General features: G+C 39.4%; 1 protein-coding gene across 2 annotated transcripts in view; it reads right to left on the reverse strand.

Annotated features, from left to right (window-relative positions):
• The window catches only part of MSH2 (mutS homolog 2), a 55,074-nt gene that overhangs the window by 26,959 nt on the left and 12,097 nt on the right, over positions 1–16,018 (reverse strand). For both annotated transcript variants that reach the window (XR_006165023.1, XM_032989318.2), the window contains exon 7: positions 519–718. Coding sequence is in view for 1 of the 2 variants with exons in the window: in XM_032989318.2 (XP_032845209.2) it covers positions 519–718 (200 nt within the window). In the remaining variant the exon portion in view is untranslated. The remainder of the gene's footprint in view (positions 1–518; positions 719–16,018) is intronic.

A 16,018-nucleotide genomic window follows, 5' to 3' on the forward strand; every position in this document is an offset into this window, starting at 1 on the left:
TGAAGATCAGAAGAAACTCTGCCATGGTACTCTGTACTCTTATCAAATACAGGAGCATTATGTTTCTTTTTTTTTTTTAAAAAAAAGACATTCAAATTATGCCAATAATGCCTAAACTGGTTCTTGTGTTTAATTACAACCCAAAGTGAAAAGCATCTTCAAAAGGAACACAGCAGTACTGTATGAATGGTATCTTGTTTGTAAGATCATAATACATACACAATTGACGAAGAAATCTTAGAGACTAGTTGACATCAAAGATTATCAGACCATCACCCAACAGTTCAAGTATTTCAGCTACACACTAATTGGAACAGTTTTTCATTTAAACATTTGGTTATGTTTATGTATCTGATTGGCATTTTAGAATTTCAGCTCATTTCAAATTCAAATATCTTTAAGCCTTGTTCCTGCAGCAAAAGTACACAGGAAAAAAGGCATCTTTGGAAATACACATGCTATTTCTTTACATCATCAGTGTACTATAAAACATTGAAAATAGACAAGGGTAGCATTACCTTCATATTTTTCCAGTGCTTGTACAACATTAGGCAGTTGATTAATAGCCTGATACATTCGGTAACAGTCCTGTAAGTTTGCTGCTTGCCTCTGAAACTTCTTTGCCAGCCGGTTAAGATCTGGGAAGCGACGCAAGAGATCTTCTTGAAGGCACTGACGTAGTTCTGGATCCACCACAAAAGCTTCAACCAAATTCAACCTAAATAAGGAGTTCATAACAAATGATTAGCATGGCATGGTCTATAATTCTTTTATGTCACTTTGAAGGAAATCATTTATCTGGCAGATTCTATCTATCCTTTCTGTATGAATGTATACATTGGCCAACTTTCCTGATAAAAGAACAAATTAAAACTAGGACAATGCATAAGCTAAGAAAGCAAGGATAGTTAGCCTATGTCATGCTTCTAATGAGGTTGCGTCTTCTTTGCTCCAGACTTTGCCACTGGTTTCAGGTGCTTGGGATTCCTGAAGGTAAATCTTACTAGTATAGACCATTGTGAAGAGTTGTGTAAGAAAAGAGGCGTGAAAAGCCTTGTCTGGGGCCTCCTCACCTTCACTCAAGAGCAGCATTCAAGCTAAGGCACTTGTCCTTGGTTCTCCCTTGAGCTATGCTGCAGCCATACACCCCAGTGATCCAGACTGTGACCCACTGATTTCCTTGCTTCACCTCAGATCATCACTATAGACTTGCCTGGAGACCCAGACTGTTGGTCAAACCTGGTTACTATCACCAGATATACCCTGTTTGCCTCATGCAGGTATTGGGGGACTGTGTCCTTATCAATGAGGGTAACTATCTCTACCTGCCTTGCTGTCATCACTGACTCCCAGCTTGCCTTCCCTTCAGCCTGCCCTTGTTGCTGCTCTCTAACATTTGTTGTTTGGTTTTGCTTTGGTTTTTTTTTTTTTTGTTTTTGTTTTTTTGTTTTTTTTTAAATAGTGAAATAAATACTCCTTAAGTGCTGAACGCAAGCATCAATCTCAATGAGAAGTGACAGAGCATTAAATCATATTTTCCCCACTAGAATGTAGGCAAACTTTCATACACGTCTTGCTTTTTTCTGCATCAGTTAGCATTGCCATCTTTACATATTTTGCATTACTTTGCACTCGCAGTTAAACAAAGAAGTCAGATATTGTTCATTTTGGAATGATGGAGAGGTCAGTGTTCTTTGGTCACACTTCAAGAATACAAAGGAAGAACTCTGCCCCCTTCAGGGACCTCCACACACGATATACTGTGCTGATTTTTGGTTAATCACATTAACATGCTATCTATCAATATCTTGGCTTCAGCAGGGAAGTTAGTTTCATTTAGAGACATGCAAGCAGAGAAGGGACAGCTTTCATCACATTGTTTCTACTGTTTCACTTGCTGGCAGAAAAACGCATCAATTTCAGTAACAGGAACATTTGCATTTGCAAACTGTGTTGGAAATGACAATTTTTTTTTTGACATTTTGAAAGCAGTAATCTCTACATTATACCACACACTGTTCTGCAGAAAGTGGTAGACACTGGAAACAGTACACATAGGTTAACATGGTACACTGCTTCAGCTAATTAGTAAAGACAGTCCCTCAAGAAACAAGAGACAGCCACCCCTGGACAGGTAGCACAACATTTCTGTATACAAAAAAATCAAAAGGAATGTCCTTCTGTTGCAGGAAGTGTTCTATCCACACCACTGCAGTAAACCTTAAGTATTATACCTAACAAAATCAATGAAAAGAAAAGAGAAGAATCCTTCTTCTACATTTATCCATTCAACTATTGCCTTAATAAATAAGTTTAAAGATTGACATTACTGATAATACCATAATGGTATTTTATTTCCAAAAAGGATAGGAAACATGAAGAATCTTTAAAAGATACATTAAAGTTTCAGCATGTATACAGAGCTTGTGAGAACTAGACAGGAATATACTTAAGATACCTACTGCAAGAATGCAGAACAAGATTTGTATAAGAAATGTCATAATAGCCAAGTAATTTCCAATTCTGATCCCTGTTGGTGTTTCTGAGAACAATTTCTAGCTTTCAGGCTTCTGTCAAATGGTTTGGAGGAATAACAAGAATTACACCATCTTGTCACAGCAAATACATTGACATATTTATTAAAAATCCCTACAATTTACCCAGCAAACCTGACTTATGACTCACATCACAAACTGTTTTCTCAGAAGCACCAGCAGCAACTGGTGACCAAACACACTTTGTAAAGACCAGATTTTATTTAGTATTAAAAAAAGAACAAAAAACCCCAAAGAAACACCAGACACCTGATACAACTGCTTAACAGCCTAAATACAAGCCCACTAACCAGATGTCTGACTACCTTCCCCAGGGGATTACAGAAGGAGGAAATCCCATCTGCAGGTCTTCCCCTCCAAGTATCTTCTCCCTCTGTCAGAGCTTACAAAACTAGGGGCAGTATCTGCCAACTTCTTCCTCTTCAGAGGCACAAAGTAACTTGGTCACTTTTAGTCCTGTAATCTGGAGATCGTTCCTTTGGCAAAAACAAGACAGGATTAACTGAAAACTTGTCCATAAAGCATACCCATGTGCTCTTACTGTTAACTTGCTTGGTCCTTGGCAATTATTATGGTCAAGGCAAACACACAAGAGGTTGTACTATTCTGATGTTATGTCCTCCCACTTCCCGAGCGATATGCAAGATTTGTAAACGTATTACTTCTCAATTATGAAAACACCACCACACATCAATCCATAAAGACATAGTCGTCATAAATACCTTCAAGTTTCACTACCTGCAATATTGCATGGAAGTTCTGGTTTAAAATACCCTTTCTTCACTTAAGAAAAGTACTAGGAAGAAAGCAAGACATAGTTGGAGCATTTATCCAATTACAGAAGTGAATTTTAATCTAGAAAAATACTACTCTTGCCTAGAGTAGGAAACGATGGTTTGGTGGTTTTGTCCAATCTGCTTAAGCTACAGACTACTCCATGATTTTCACATTAAAATTTCCAGTATAAAAACTATTTTCTTTAATTGTGATGACCAATCTCAGACATTCAAGAAAGCACAAAATTATAGTTTGTCCTCTGTGTTAGATCCCACCTTGCCTTCTGATAGCTTATGTTTAAAGCCAGAGCATTTATTTTCTCTTCCAACTGATCCTTACCCAAACAATAATCCTGACAAATGGCTATATACACATGGAATCACTTCTTGAAACTTACCAAATTTTACACCTGGAAAAGACCAGCAGCAACCATTTCTATAATGTCGCCACACCTTATCTTTAAAACCCAACAGCACAGAGGCTTGCCTTCAACCTGATACACAGATACCCAACACCCTTTCTGAACCCATGTAAAGCTCTGTAAAACACAGACAGATTACATTCTTTCTAAACATATTGCTTTATACTTATTAAAATCCAAACCATCCCTGTTCTGTCCAATCAGTTATGTGTTTTGGTTTTTGTTAAAAGTTTGGTCCTTACTTGTGTCCCCTATAAAAGTGTCAGTACCTTACCAGCCAGATGCTATCCTGATCATTACAGAATATCCCAAGTGCAGCTTCTGGACTCCTGAGCTCATTATTTGGCAAGATTAAAACCCGTTTTTCCCCTGCTTGTGCCTTTTACACACACAAACCCTTCAGTTTCATCCCACAACTTTGTCAGTTTGTTCAACAGCCTCTTGGATAAGAATTTGTCAAAGGTGTTTTGAAAGCTTTAATTTGTTCTTTTTTTTCTTCTCCTTTGTCCACAACAGTGACAAACTCAGATCAGCATGATACAATATTCCTCTGCCAAAACAATAACTAGACTAACATCTCATGACCTTCCTAGTGCTGTTCTACCTCCCCCCTCGCCCCCCATATTTTCCAACCATGAATATAAGGCTGACAGGTTTGTGTTCATGCCACGCTTTGCATAACAATTTCCTATATGGCAAGAATACATACAAGGTTGCTGAGCAGAAAGGGCTACATTAAAATAATGCAACTATAAACCGTGCCCAATGCTCAAAAGTAATAATGAAATCAAATGACAGATTGTTTTCAATACAAAGCTCAACTGAGAAAAACAGTTAAAATACAAAAAGAAACAAATAAAAAAATCCAAGGAAGTGCAATCAAACAACAGCTGACAACATTGGATAACTTGTTTCTGCCACATAGCCAAAGGGAAAAGAAAGTAAGACAAAACTTTCCACCACAGATCTAAGGCAGCAGAGTCAAGATTACAGAAACAATTATAACTAGTGAAACCACAGTAGAGCATAAATGAAATTTTTGTTTCAGGACAGTTACTTAAATTTTCAAATTAAACCACAAAAGCAGCAAACAAAATTTCAGCTAATATAACTGAAAACCAACAAAAGTACTTTTCTCGAACTTAGAAATTATAACCCCATTTTTTTTCCTGCTATTCAAAACTATGGCTACTTGTCAGCTTTCAATTCTGTGCAATAACAAGTAACATGAGGCTTACAGTGCTCTTGGAGAGAGAAAAAAAAAAAAAAAAACAAACACCTATCTTCAAGTTTCTGTTGGGTATTCTGGAATGCAACTGAAAGCATTTCATCCTTTCCCCTATTTTATTGTTGGTATGAGGCATCAATCAGACCTACTATTAACAGACAAAAGGCTAACACACCACACTAAAAAAAGGCAATAAAAAACTGGGTTTGATCTAATAAATGGCACACACATACAAAAGTCTCATCACAATGCTTCTATTCCACTGAGGTTTAAACCTCATTTGACATCAGAAAAGATTGCTTCGTCCTTTGCTACATCTATGCAGCATTTTTCATCACAATTTTAAGGTTACTGCACTCAATACTGCCACAACACAGGTTGGTAGGAGGGTTTAATTATATATCTAGGCTTTTACAGAGCTATATATTGAAGTTTAAGTTAACAGGAAAACATTGATCAAGCCTGATTTGTATACAGATTTCATACAAGTATGAAAATAATTGTGTGTAGAAATAATAACTGACAAATTAAAATAAAATACCAGAGTTAGAATGAATATTTTTAATGCCTGATGAGGACTGGCCAGCACAAAAAAAAAAACACTAACAAACCAGTGAGCTGTACAAGCTGAGTTACAAAGCACCCTAGTTTTAATCTCTCCTCCACAGACATCCTGCAAAACCCTGGGCAGTTCTGCACCTCTCAATGTATGCAGGAAGAACACTTCCTCCAAGCACCTCTGCTCAGAAAAAGTACTCTGTTTTTTATTGTATTGTGAAACTTAGATCCATATATAATCAGTTATATATGTATTTATTAGTAATATATTTAATTACTACTACAGAGTAGTAACATCAAATCCCAAATTCTGGTAGACATTTTCATGGGAAAAAACTGTACTAGGAATTCCACATGATGCAATGAAAAAAGTATTAGCGATGAAATCAAATTAAGAATGCAATCTTTTACAGGAGAAACTGACTTACTTTTAAGAAGATCTTAAAGGTTGTAACTCCCATGGTTATACAAAACCGAGTCTTCTAAAGAGCATACATTTGTATTCTCTGCCTGCTAAAGGTTTTCCATAACTGCAGAATAAGATCAACTTTTCTGTCCAACTGTTCAACTTGATTATAGAGAATTTTATCAGAGAAACATCACTTACAAAAGCAGCATATTAAGGACTGCTTTAAGATACACCAAGACTTTCATCTCACCACAAAAGTTTCAGAACATGCACAGTTATACCAGTTTAACTTCATATTTCCTTTATATAAAGTGGAAAACATTTCATGTACTGTTATTTTGGTTTCCCTCAAGTTTCTTTCCAACTCAGATCTCTTCTTAATCCAATGTAGCTGAGGTAAACCCTCCCTGGACACGCTTAACTCAGACATGTAAAACTGATAAAATCCTCTTTTCTAATGCTATAAAAATTACCAGAATAACATAATAAACTACAGCCTCAGGTACTGCCTCTTCAATAGGAGGGCAGGGCAAAGTCAAGCCACCACCTTACCTGCTCTAATTGTGTTTTCCACACAAAGCACTTGGGAATTTAACACCCTGGAGGAAGCCCACACTCCACCAAGCTGCTGTAGTTGATTAATACCAGCATGTGTATTTTTCAGCCAGAAATAAGCAAGGCACTGTCCTAGACTCCCTATATAGACTTCTCCCTGGTAACCCAATCGTTCCGTTAGACAAACATCATCTCTCTCACAAATACCTGCCAAAGTCCAGTTGTCACCACCTAAGGTATGCAGTAAATAGCACTTTAAATTTGCAAAGCACTTTCTGTGACAAAGAACCTCAGTATGCTTTACAGCCTTTGAAGTGTTTGGACACCTAAGATGAGCACACAGGAGCCTAAATCAGTATCTGAAGCCTGATATTGAGAAAGATGTTACTCCAGCACACATCTTAGCAACAGAAAAATCACACTCAACAATCCCAGGTAATTTTGCCCAATACAATCAGAGTTATTAGATGCATTTAGAAAAATAACATTCAAAACTTCTCAGACGAGCACAGAGAAAGAGCAGTGCAAAAGATCTAGACAACCCACATATGCTTTTGGAAGCGCTTAGTTATGCACAAAAGTCTTCGGTATGAAACTGAAACAACCTTTGTAAACAATTTGAAAGAAAAATAACACAAAACCTGAGGAATAAGGAACATGAGGCTTAAAAGAGATCAATACCGTGAAAAGCCATTTTATTTTACTTACACACCATAGGCTTAGTATCACTGATCTTAATTCCCCACTGATTTCTGGCAGCGAGCCTCCAGCCAGTGGTAGTATTTCACTGAGCAGTAGGAGCAGCCTTGCAGGGGACTCACCATAAGCACCAGTTCTTCCAGTACTTTGAAGACACAAGATTTGAATCCAGGTTTGTTTCATCAACAACTCAGAACATTGCTCTCTGGGTGAATTGTACACACACCTCCCTAGCACATCTTACACATGTTAGAGAATATCCCAAGCAAGGAGTCAAAATCTTTCTGTTATTTTAATGAAATTGGTACAATTTGGCCCTACAATATCATTAGGGTCCAAAATCTTATGTCTGAGTGAATGTCACAAGTTGTTCATTTGATTAAGCTCTCTTTCAGCGCTCCCAAATACGCGTGCATGCACAAGGGCCTGTAGTTCAGAAGCAGACAACCCAGCCAATTCCAACAGGCCTGTGCAAGAGGCTTGTGCTCAGGTAAGCAAGGCTTCTTCCTACTCTATCTGCCAGAAAAGCAGCCTGCCCATTCACACGTATTCCCCTCCACGCTGAACCGCTCAAGTTCTGCTTCCCACCTACTCTTGCCCAAAACATGCAACTTGTTATTGTTTCTTCTTAGCATGCTAGCACAAAGTTGGTTTAGTTTCCTCTGTTAAGAACATGCTATAAATGCTTCTGCAATATCAAATGACTTTACAGCTTCCCTTTCTGAAAACCAATGTTACAATCTTCAAAAAAAAGGTAAACTAAAAGATATAGCTTGCTTAAATAACAAAACTTTCAAGACGACAGTGAAGTACAACAGTATATATACATCATCAATTCAGAATTTAAAATGCATTACTGTTTTACGTGGGGGATGCGAAGTTACAGGCTTCTAGCAATTAAAAGATACTGTATAACAGATTAACAGAAATAGCAAACTACAACAAACAGCCCCACAGCGATGCAACTTAGTTTACCTGTAATGTCTCCATTCTTACAAAGACAATGCTGTCATCCCGGTAAGATTACAGCAAGCCTTGTACTCTGATATTCCTAGCTTCTTAACAGATTTTGCAATGATTCACAGCTCTAGACCCAGAGTTTCAAAACTTCTCCTCTGTAGAAACAAAGAAGCTGGAGACCGAGCATGACCTGGGTCAGTGGTATGGCTTGAAAGAGCTCCTGCTCTTTTCACAGGCAAGCCACACAGCACGGAGAAAGAAAAACTGGTAGCCTGGTAAAGGCAGCCGCAGACACCTCAGGTTGACACTACACGTGATGCTCCCAGTTGCAGCCTCCTCCTTAAACAGACTTCTCCATTTTCTATGGCTGTGTTAGCTTTCCACCAGCAAGGCTCCCCTGAACTACCTCACTCCGGGGTGGCCCTGCCAGCTGCAGACAAGCCCCACTGTATTGTTGGCTTAAACTGGCTAGGATATTACGCCCTCAAACCACAGTCCCACAAACACTTCTAAATGAGCAGAAACCAGCACTGACACCACAAAAAGTGTGAAGTAGTATTGCTACCTGCTGCTCCTCTCCACCCTGCCATACCTTCTCCCTCAAGTCAGAAGTAAACCAAATCAAGGGGTCTCCAGGCAAGTATCTGATGCCCTCCAGATGTATTTAGTATTAGAAATTGGCCTTCATTCCACTACTACAGGGCAGGTCTCTGGATTGAACTTGCTACTAGTGTCTTTAAATTTCAGATGTATAACTTGAAGCAACCATGAATATGCTGACTACTTTTTACAGCTCTCTTGAAGCAGTCCCTTGTAATACCAATAAAACCCAAGGTTTGAAGTGTAGCTTTAGACCCTAGGTGAGTCACAGAAATCACATTGCACACACTTCCAGAGCACTGGGTACACACTGTGCTGCTAGGCAGATGGACAAAAGTGCTCCACACCAGGCTCCTTGCTGTTTAACCTGAAAAAGCAAGCAACATAAGAGAAAACCACATCCAAACAGTCTCCTATCTTTTCTGATTTTCCGAATTAGTCCCCAAACCATCCTACCAGGAAAACAATACGGGACATTTGTAACCCTGAAACAGTCCAACTGCAGATAAATTTTTAAATTCAATAAATGCACTCTTCCAAATAATCAGAGTTCAGCCCTCTACATTAGTTTCATTTATATAACATAAAATTAATACATAGTAGGGAAGTGACAGACTCTTTCCCACCTTACATGAATTCCTGCATCTACCATTTGAGTATTATGTCAAAGCCTAGATAGTAAATTAAAGTCTTGAGATTATATCAGAGGTATCAGGCACAAAATAACTACTTTCTAAAACAATCAAGCAAAGCTTTGGGAGATATATGTACTGACTGTGAGGCTGCAAGCTAATGAGCTCCAAATAAATAACAAAAACAGTATTATCAGAAAAAGCACCATTAACTCCAATACAATGTCTGTTGGTTTTTTTCTCCCCAAAGATACTTACTGCAGTCTTATGTATTCTGAAATAGGTTACCAATAATTAATTATTTTTGCCCAAGTGTTTAACATTTTCCAACCACAGCAGATTAGGCAAGGTAAAGAAGAAAACAATTCTTCAGCAGAAAAATAAAATCTTGAGTCTTATCCTCAACAGCAAGGTACCACTTGATGCAATTAAGATCTTGGTTCCTGAAGCAGACTGCTGTAACAGCAATATTTTTAGACCTGGAGGGAAGGGAGTGCCTAGCAGCGTTCTGAAGCATATGCAAATAAAGCAGCAGCACACAAGCAGAGCTCTGCTTTGTCTCCTCTAGCCAGAAAGTATGTCAAAGCGAAGAACTGCAGGGCTGAGACACGCACACAAATTCCCTACAACAAAAAGTAAGGCAAGCAGAAAGGAAACATTTTTAATTCATTTATATGGCAAGGTGGGCAGCGCTCCTGGTAGTACCATCACACACCTATCTCTTCACACAGCCAAGAGCTGCAAACTGTGTTTCAGAGAAATAAAGAAATGGATCTTCAGGAGCATTTCCACAGGCAGTCGATGACCAGAGCTTGCCAAGGGTCCCACTGTTTTTCTCCAGAGAGGACAGAATGTCACCTATCTGTCCCACAGCAGGGACCCAAAGAGGCATCTCCCTCTCACCAACTCCTGATGACAGTTCACTTTTCAGATGGGACTACTCCATGCTCCCATGGCAGACCAGCCCTGCTCTACAAGATATGGGTCCTGAAAATATTAAAACATTTAAAGGAGAAAGTATTGTTCCTGTCTATATTCTAAAGAAACTTTCATAACCTTGTGCATTCAAACTACACATACATGATCACCCTGGACACAGTAAAAAAAAAAAAAAAAAAAAAAAAAAAAAAAGTCTTATTTCCCATTCCACAGCCTGGGTATATTACTTACATCAGCTATCCAAGTTATAGAAAAGGAAAATAAACCTTCACTTCTGTTTCTCAAAAGTTATGTTTCCCAAGTAAGAGTAAAGTTTATTTTTAATTATTACTGAGAACTGCCATTCAGACGAGAGTTTTATGTAACAGCACTATTTACATTTGATTTACCATTCTCAGTTAAGAAATAACTAAATTATTACCCTTTAATTAAACAGCTCCACAGAAGAGAAGCTGGGATAAAAAGGGAAAATTCTCACCTTACAGCAACCTGCTACTTCACAGAATGATAAACACTGTTCCCAACTTTCAAACATGCATGCTTATAAAAGACAAAAAACACATAGAAGATCCATCAGCAAAGTTGAATTTCAAATAGAAGATGTTTTACACAGCAAATCCTCTCCCATCTCAAAAACCCAGCACAATCTTTCTGGACTAAACAGTCTTTTATCCTCAAGTAACTGCAGATACAAAAGAGATGAGAGGACATTTCATAATACAAGATTTGCTAAGTATCTCCCAAATACTTCAGAGACATATCTTCTCTCTTCCCAATGTTACTAAAGATTTATTAATTTATTTCCATGCATATGTTATTTTTCATAAAATTTCCATAGTCTGTCTTCTGTAGGAGCTAAAAATATTCAAGTAGCATCTCCATATTGATTTTGTCAGAAAGGCAGCAGGTTGTTTGAGCAAAGGTAGTGAAGAACTCTGTTTCACAGATTTAGACACCTTTCCAATTCAGGGATAGGCAGACATTCCATTTATCCTCTTGCAGCAAGTTTGGTAATCCAACTCAATATAAATTACATAGCATAAGCTCTAAAAAAGTGAAGATAACAAGAGAAAGCACATACAAGTCCAATTACTAAATGTGAAGAACAGGTTTTTGGTATTGTTCGATCTGCATTTAAGATGATGCTAATCTTCTCACGTTTATGATGATAGCAAGTCATGGACCAGCTGCAGAGAGCAAAAGGATTAATTTTAGATTACAACTTTCCTCATTTTTTCAGGGATTACTTTTCATCAGGTAAACAAGCCAAACCAAATTACTCTGTAGCTATGAGACCAAAAAAAGGGAGCAGCAGGAGCTGAATGCCAGAAAGGGGAACGGCGACTGCCCCTTCTGGCAACTGCCTAGTTTTACTGGATTAGATGCTTTATGACATTCCACCCTTGATTATTTTAGCATGCTAAATTCCCCATCAAAAGATGAACCAAGCAACTATACACTAGTGCCAGTAACAAGGGAACTGGTAACAGTCTACCATCAGGGAAGCATCACTACACCTTTTGATTTAAGGTGGTTACAGTGTCAGCCAACTGGGAAACAACCCAGTGTCTCAGGCTGCTGCAAGATACATAAGAGACAGAAACAAACAGAAAACTGAATTCTGACCACTGAAGACCAAGGAAATTCTACATACAGAACAGCTAGCATGAGTAGGTGTCAAGGACATGAAGGCAAAACTATCCTAATTTAAATAAAGTCAAGAACAACCAGTTTCACAGTACTTTTTTGGAACATTGCCATTCCATCAGCATAGTATTTAGGCTTCAGAAAACAAATGCCCATCTTTGAAGAATTACTAATAAACCTTCGTTTCTTATTTGATAACAAAGAACAATGAAGATGACAGAACAAGAACTCATCAAGTGCCATAAACTCATGGGCAAGTTTGTAAATTCTATATAGTGAAACTGCCCCACCCAAAACCTTCCAGAGAAAGTGAAGATGGGAAGCAGCTAAGGCTGCTTCTCAGCATAATGCCTGACACTGTGGAGGTTTTGTGCCAGACTTCCTTTTTAATTAAATACAGCATTTTGGGATCCAGTGATAAAACAATACTACTGCATGGTCTTCAAAGACTAGAGACAACTGAGGAAAGGCATTGCCATTATTATTTTTTCGTAAGCATTTTATTCCTCACAAGTTTCCATACATTATTATAATTAAGAAATTAAGTTTATTACACTACTCCATCAGCACTCTTTCAAATTGCTAAACTGTGCATTCCCTTAAACTGGCACAGGCTAAGAGCATACAGAACAAGTCCTATTTCTTTGCTGTAAAAGACAAATATTTCTTAATTTGCATTCATTCTGTATAGAGAAACTCAAATCTGTATGTAAACAAAATATTAAAGACTTTTACAATCCTTACATATGATAAATGAAATTAAAACACAAGTCAAGACAAAATTATCTTGTCAAGAGCTCCCATTGCAGTTTCCGAACATGCCACCTTTCTAATGTTTGTGGGTATAAATTAAACAGAGCAGAAACAATATGTTCACTGTTCTTTCGTGGAGAATATACCATATTCCTGTATACAGTGTTCAAAATAGCGATCACCAAGGATACTGTGACAAACCAGAGAGCTTTGTACACACACATAATAAAAGTTTTCACATGGTAACACTGTTTAACTGGAAGCCTCATTAACTTATGGCTGTGATTTCAAAGAAAAAAAAAAAAAATCCTGAATAATGAAACACAAATTCTAAGTAAACTTTAACTACTGCAGTAACTATCATCTATCTCCTTTTGGGAGGTTGAGAGCAAAAGAACAGTACGGCAGCTACAGATTCACATTTCCCTAAATAAATAGCAATTTGACTGTTTCTTAAAAATCTGAAAACCAACTTGATGTTTCAACCAAATTCTACTTTAATTTTCATTTCCCTTGAGCCTCATAATTCAGACACAAAAGAAACTGATTAAAATGTTAATCATTCTATTTATTTAGCACCAATTGAGGACTTGTCAGGATGAAGTGGGTGAGCTGGAAGTATCAACTAGGAGATACTATGACTACCTGCTCCAGTGCTGCACCACTGAATGCCACCTATAATTTACAGATTTGCAATGCTGATTGCAGATCCTTGACCTAGAAGACAAATGATTTGGATAACATGCAGAATACAAACAGATTTAGGCACTTCTCCAGCTCAAACAGCAACATTATCTTTCACACACCTGAAGGTGTCATGAAAGGAATCTTTTTTCAGCTCTTATTTACATCCCTGTTCACTCCTCAAAAAAGAAAACTGAAAATTTCTCAATGGAAGGATCTAAGCTTTTTAATAGGTTTCAAGCACCTCAGATTTTGATGGAAATACCTTCCTAGAGCCATGGCTTGTCTGATGGCTTGACTAGTAGAGCTTTTGTTTAATGTTTCTAGATAGCACTCACTCTCAACCTCAGTTTTACAAGCAAACCCAGATGAAAATACAGGTGGTCTAGTAGTTTTGAAAATAGTAAACACAGGTGAAAGGAGGGGAGAGGGTTAAATAATAAGCGTTGAGAGCCTCCAACTCTAATCATTTCTCTAGGCGACTTAGAGATGATAACTTTTTGAATGAAAAAGGTGACATTTTCCTAACATTTCTAGAGTTTTACCAGGAAACCAACACCATTTTCATGTCACTGGAATGACAACATTTTATGTGAAATATTTATTGCATCATGAACTGCATGACAATAACAAATCATATTTATGTCTTCCAACCAGTTCAGATTCAACCTGTATTTCAGAAGCTTCTTTACAGGCATTAGGGGCACTCCCAGCATTTAAAGTGCATTTTAATTAAGCCATTTAGACAAACCTCCAAGTTGGTCAAATACTCCCCTGCCTTACTGAGGACACAGGCCACCACCTACTAATTTAACTTCCTGAAATCAGTCTGTTGCTGTGAAGGAGTACTGACCATTACTCAGAAAAGTATTGAAGGTCTTTCCAGAGCTGCTAACCACAACTGACAGAAGCAACAAAGACTACCTGCAATGCTTTGCAGGGACAGCTGCAGGTTAGAAAAGAACACAGAAGTAGTAAAAACGTAGCACAGAACAATTTACATTGGAACTCAAGGCACCTAGTCCCAGCCCTTGCTCAAAACAAGGCTAACTTCAGTTGAACACTGAACAAGAACAGAGATCCCTCCATCTCTCTGAGCACACATTCCAGAGTCTGACCATTCTCATGGTGAAGACTTTCTTTTCTTTATATCCAGCTGCAGGGTCCTTTGGTGAAGCTGGTGTCTGTTTTGTCTTGTGCTTTTGCTGTGCTCTTGCAAGAAGCACCTGGCTTCACCTTCTCTACGACTCCCACCCACTAGGCAGCTGAAAGCAGCAGTTAGGTATGTCCCTTAGTCTTCTCTTCTCCAGGCTACAAATCCAGCTCCCTCATCCCCTCCTCACAGACCCCAATCCCACTCAGTGGGTCTCCGCTGGACCGGCTCCTGTTTGTCCATCTACCTGTACTGCAAAGCCCCTCACTGGACACAGTACTCTGGATGCAGCCTCACGGCCACCAAGTCGATGTGAACAGTCATGTTTCTCAACCTGCTCTTACTAGTGGAGCGCAGTGCACAGGCTCCCTTCACTGCTGACGCCCTTTCAGCTGACTCGCAGCTTTGCAGATGCTGGCAGACAAGTATCATGCTTCAGCTCCAGCAGGTGCGGGGGTGGATCACGTCCCCCAAGAGAGCCAGGGCCTATGATCATGCTGCTTCTTCTTATCTCAAGGTAGCTTTGTCCACTTCAACTTGATGGGGCAGGTGTGCTGCAGATGCTCACTGTAATGCCCCTTGTCTTGCTGTCCCCTCTTTTAATCCTAACCCATAAGCTTGCGACAGGCCTGCTGACCCCTCAGCAGCAGAGCTCTAAGTGTTCCAGTCATACCTTTTGTCGTGGTTTAGGCCTGATTGGCAGCCAACCACAATGCAGCAGCTCTCTCTCCCTTCCCCTCCGGCAATGAGAAGGGACAGAGAGCCAGGCTTTTTGTTCAAGATAGGACTGGGATGGGGGAAAATCCCCCTTTTATGATCACGAGCAAAAGGCAGACTCATTAGGGGAAGAAAAAAAGAACATACATTTATTACAGACACTAACAACATATAACAGAGTAAGACAGTGAGAAGCATTGCCACATCTTGAGAACACCTTCCCCACACCCCTCCCTTCTTCCCGGGCTCAGGTCTGCTCCCAATATCTCTACCTCCTCCCCTCAGTGGCGCAGGGGCAGGGAATGGGGGGTGCAGTCAGCGCTGCCACTTTCTTCATCTTCGGTGGGGGGAGTGTCCGAAACTTCTTCCCCCTGCTCCATCGTGGTCCCCCTCTCACAAGAGACAGTCCTCCACAAACTTTCTCCGACTTTAATTCCTCCCATGGGCCGCAGCGTTCCCCACACTGCTCCATCATGGGTCACTAACTTCCTCCGACTGGATTCCCTCCCACGGCTGCAGCCCTTCCCGAGCTGCTCCGGCGTGGGACTCCCCCGCATGCTGCAATCCTCCCAGCACTGAATTACAGCAGCGGGGCTACCTTTTCCCATGAGACCCCAGCCTTCTTCGGGCACAGCACCTTGATCATCTGAGCAGGAGCAACAGGCCATAAATCAATGTCTGCTCCACCGTAGATCTTCACGGGTGGCAGGGGGGGCCGCCCTGCCGTCTCA

The sequence above is a fragment of the Tyto alba genome, unplaced genomic scaffold, assembly GCF_018691265.1.
Source record: "Tyto alba isolate M040663 unplaced genomic scaffold, T.alba_DEE_v4.0 Super-Scaffold_16, whole genome shotgun sequence".
Taxonomy (NCBI): Eukaryota; Metazoa; Chordata; class Aves; order Strigiformes; family Tytonidae; genus Tyto; species Tyto alba.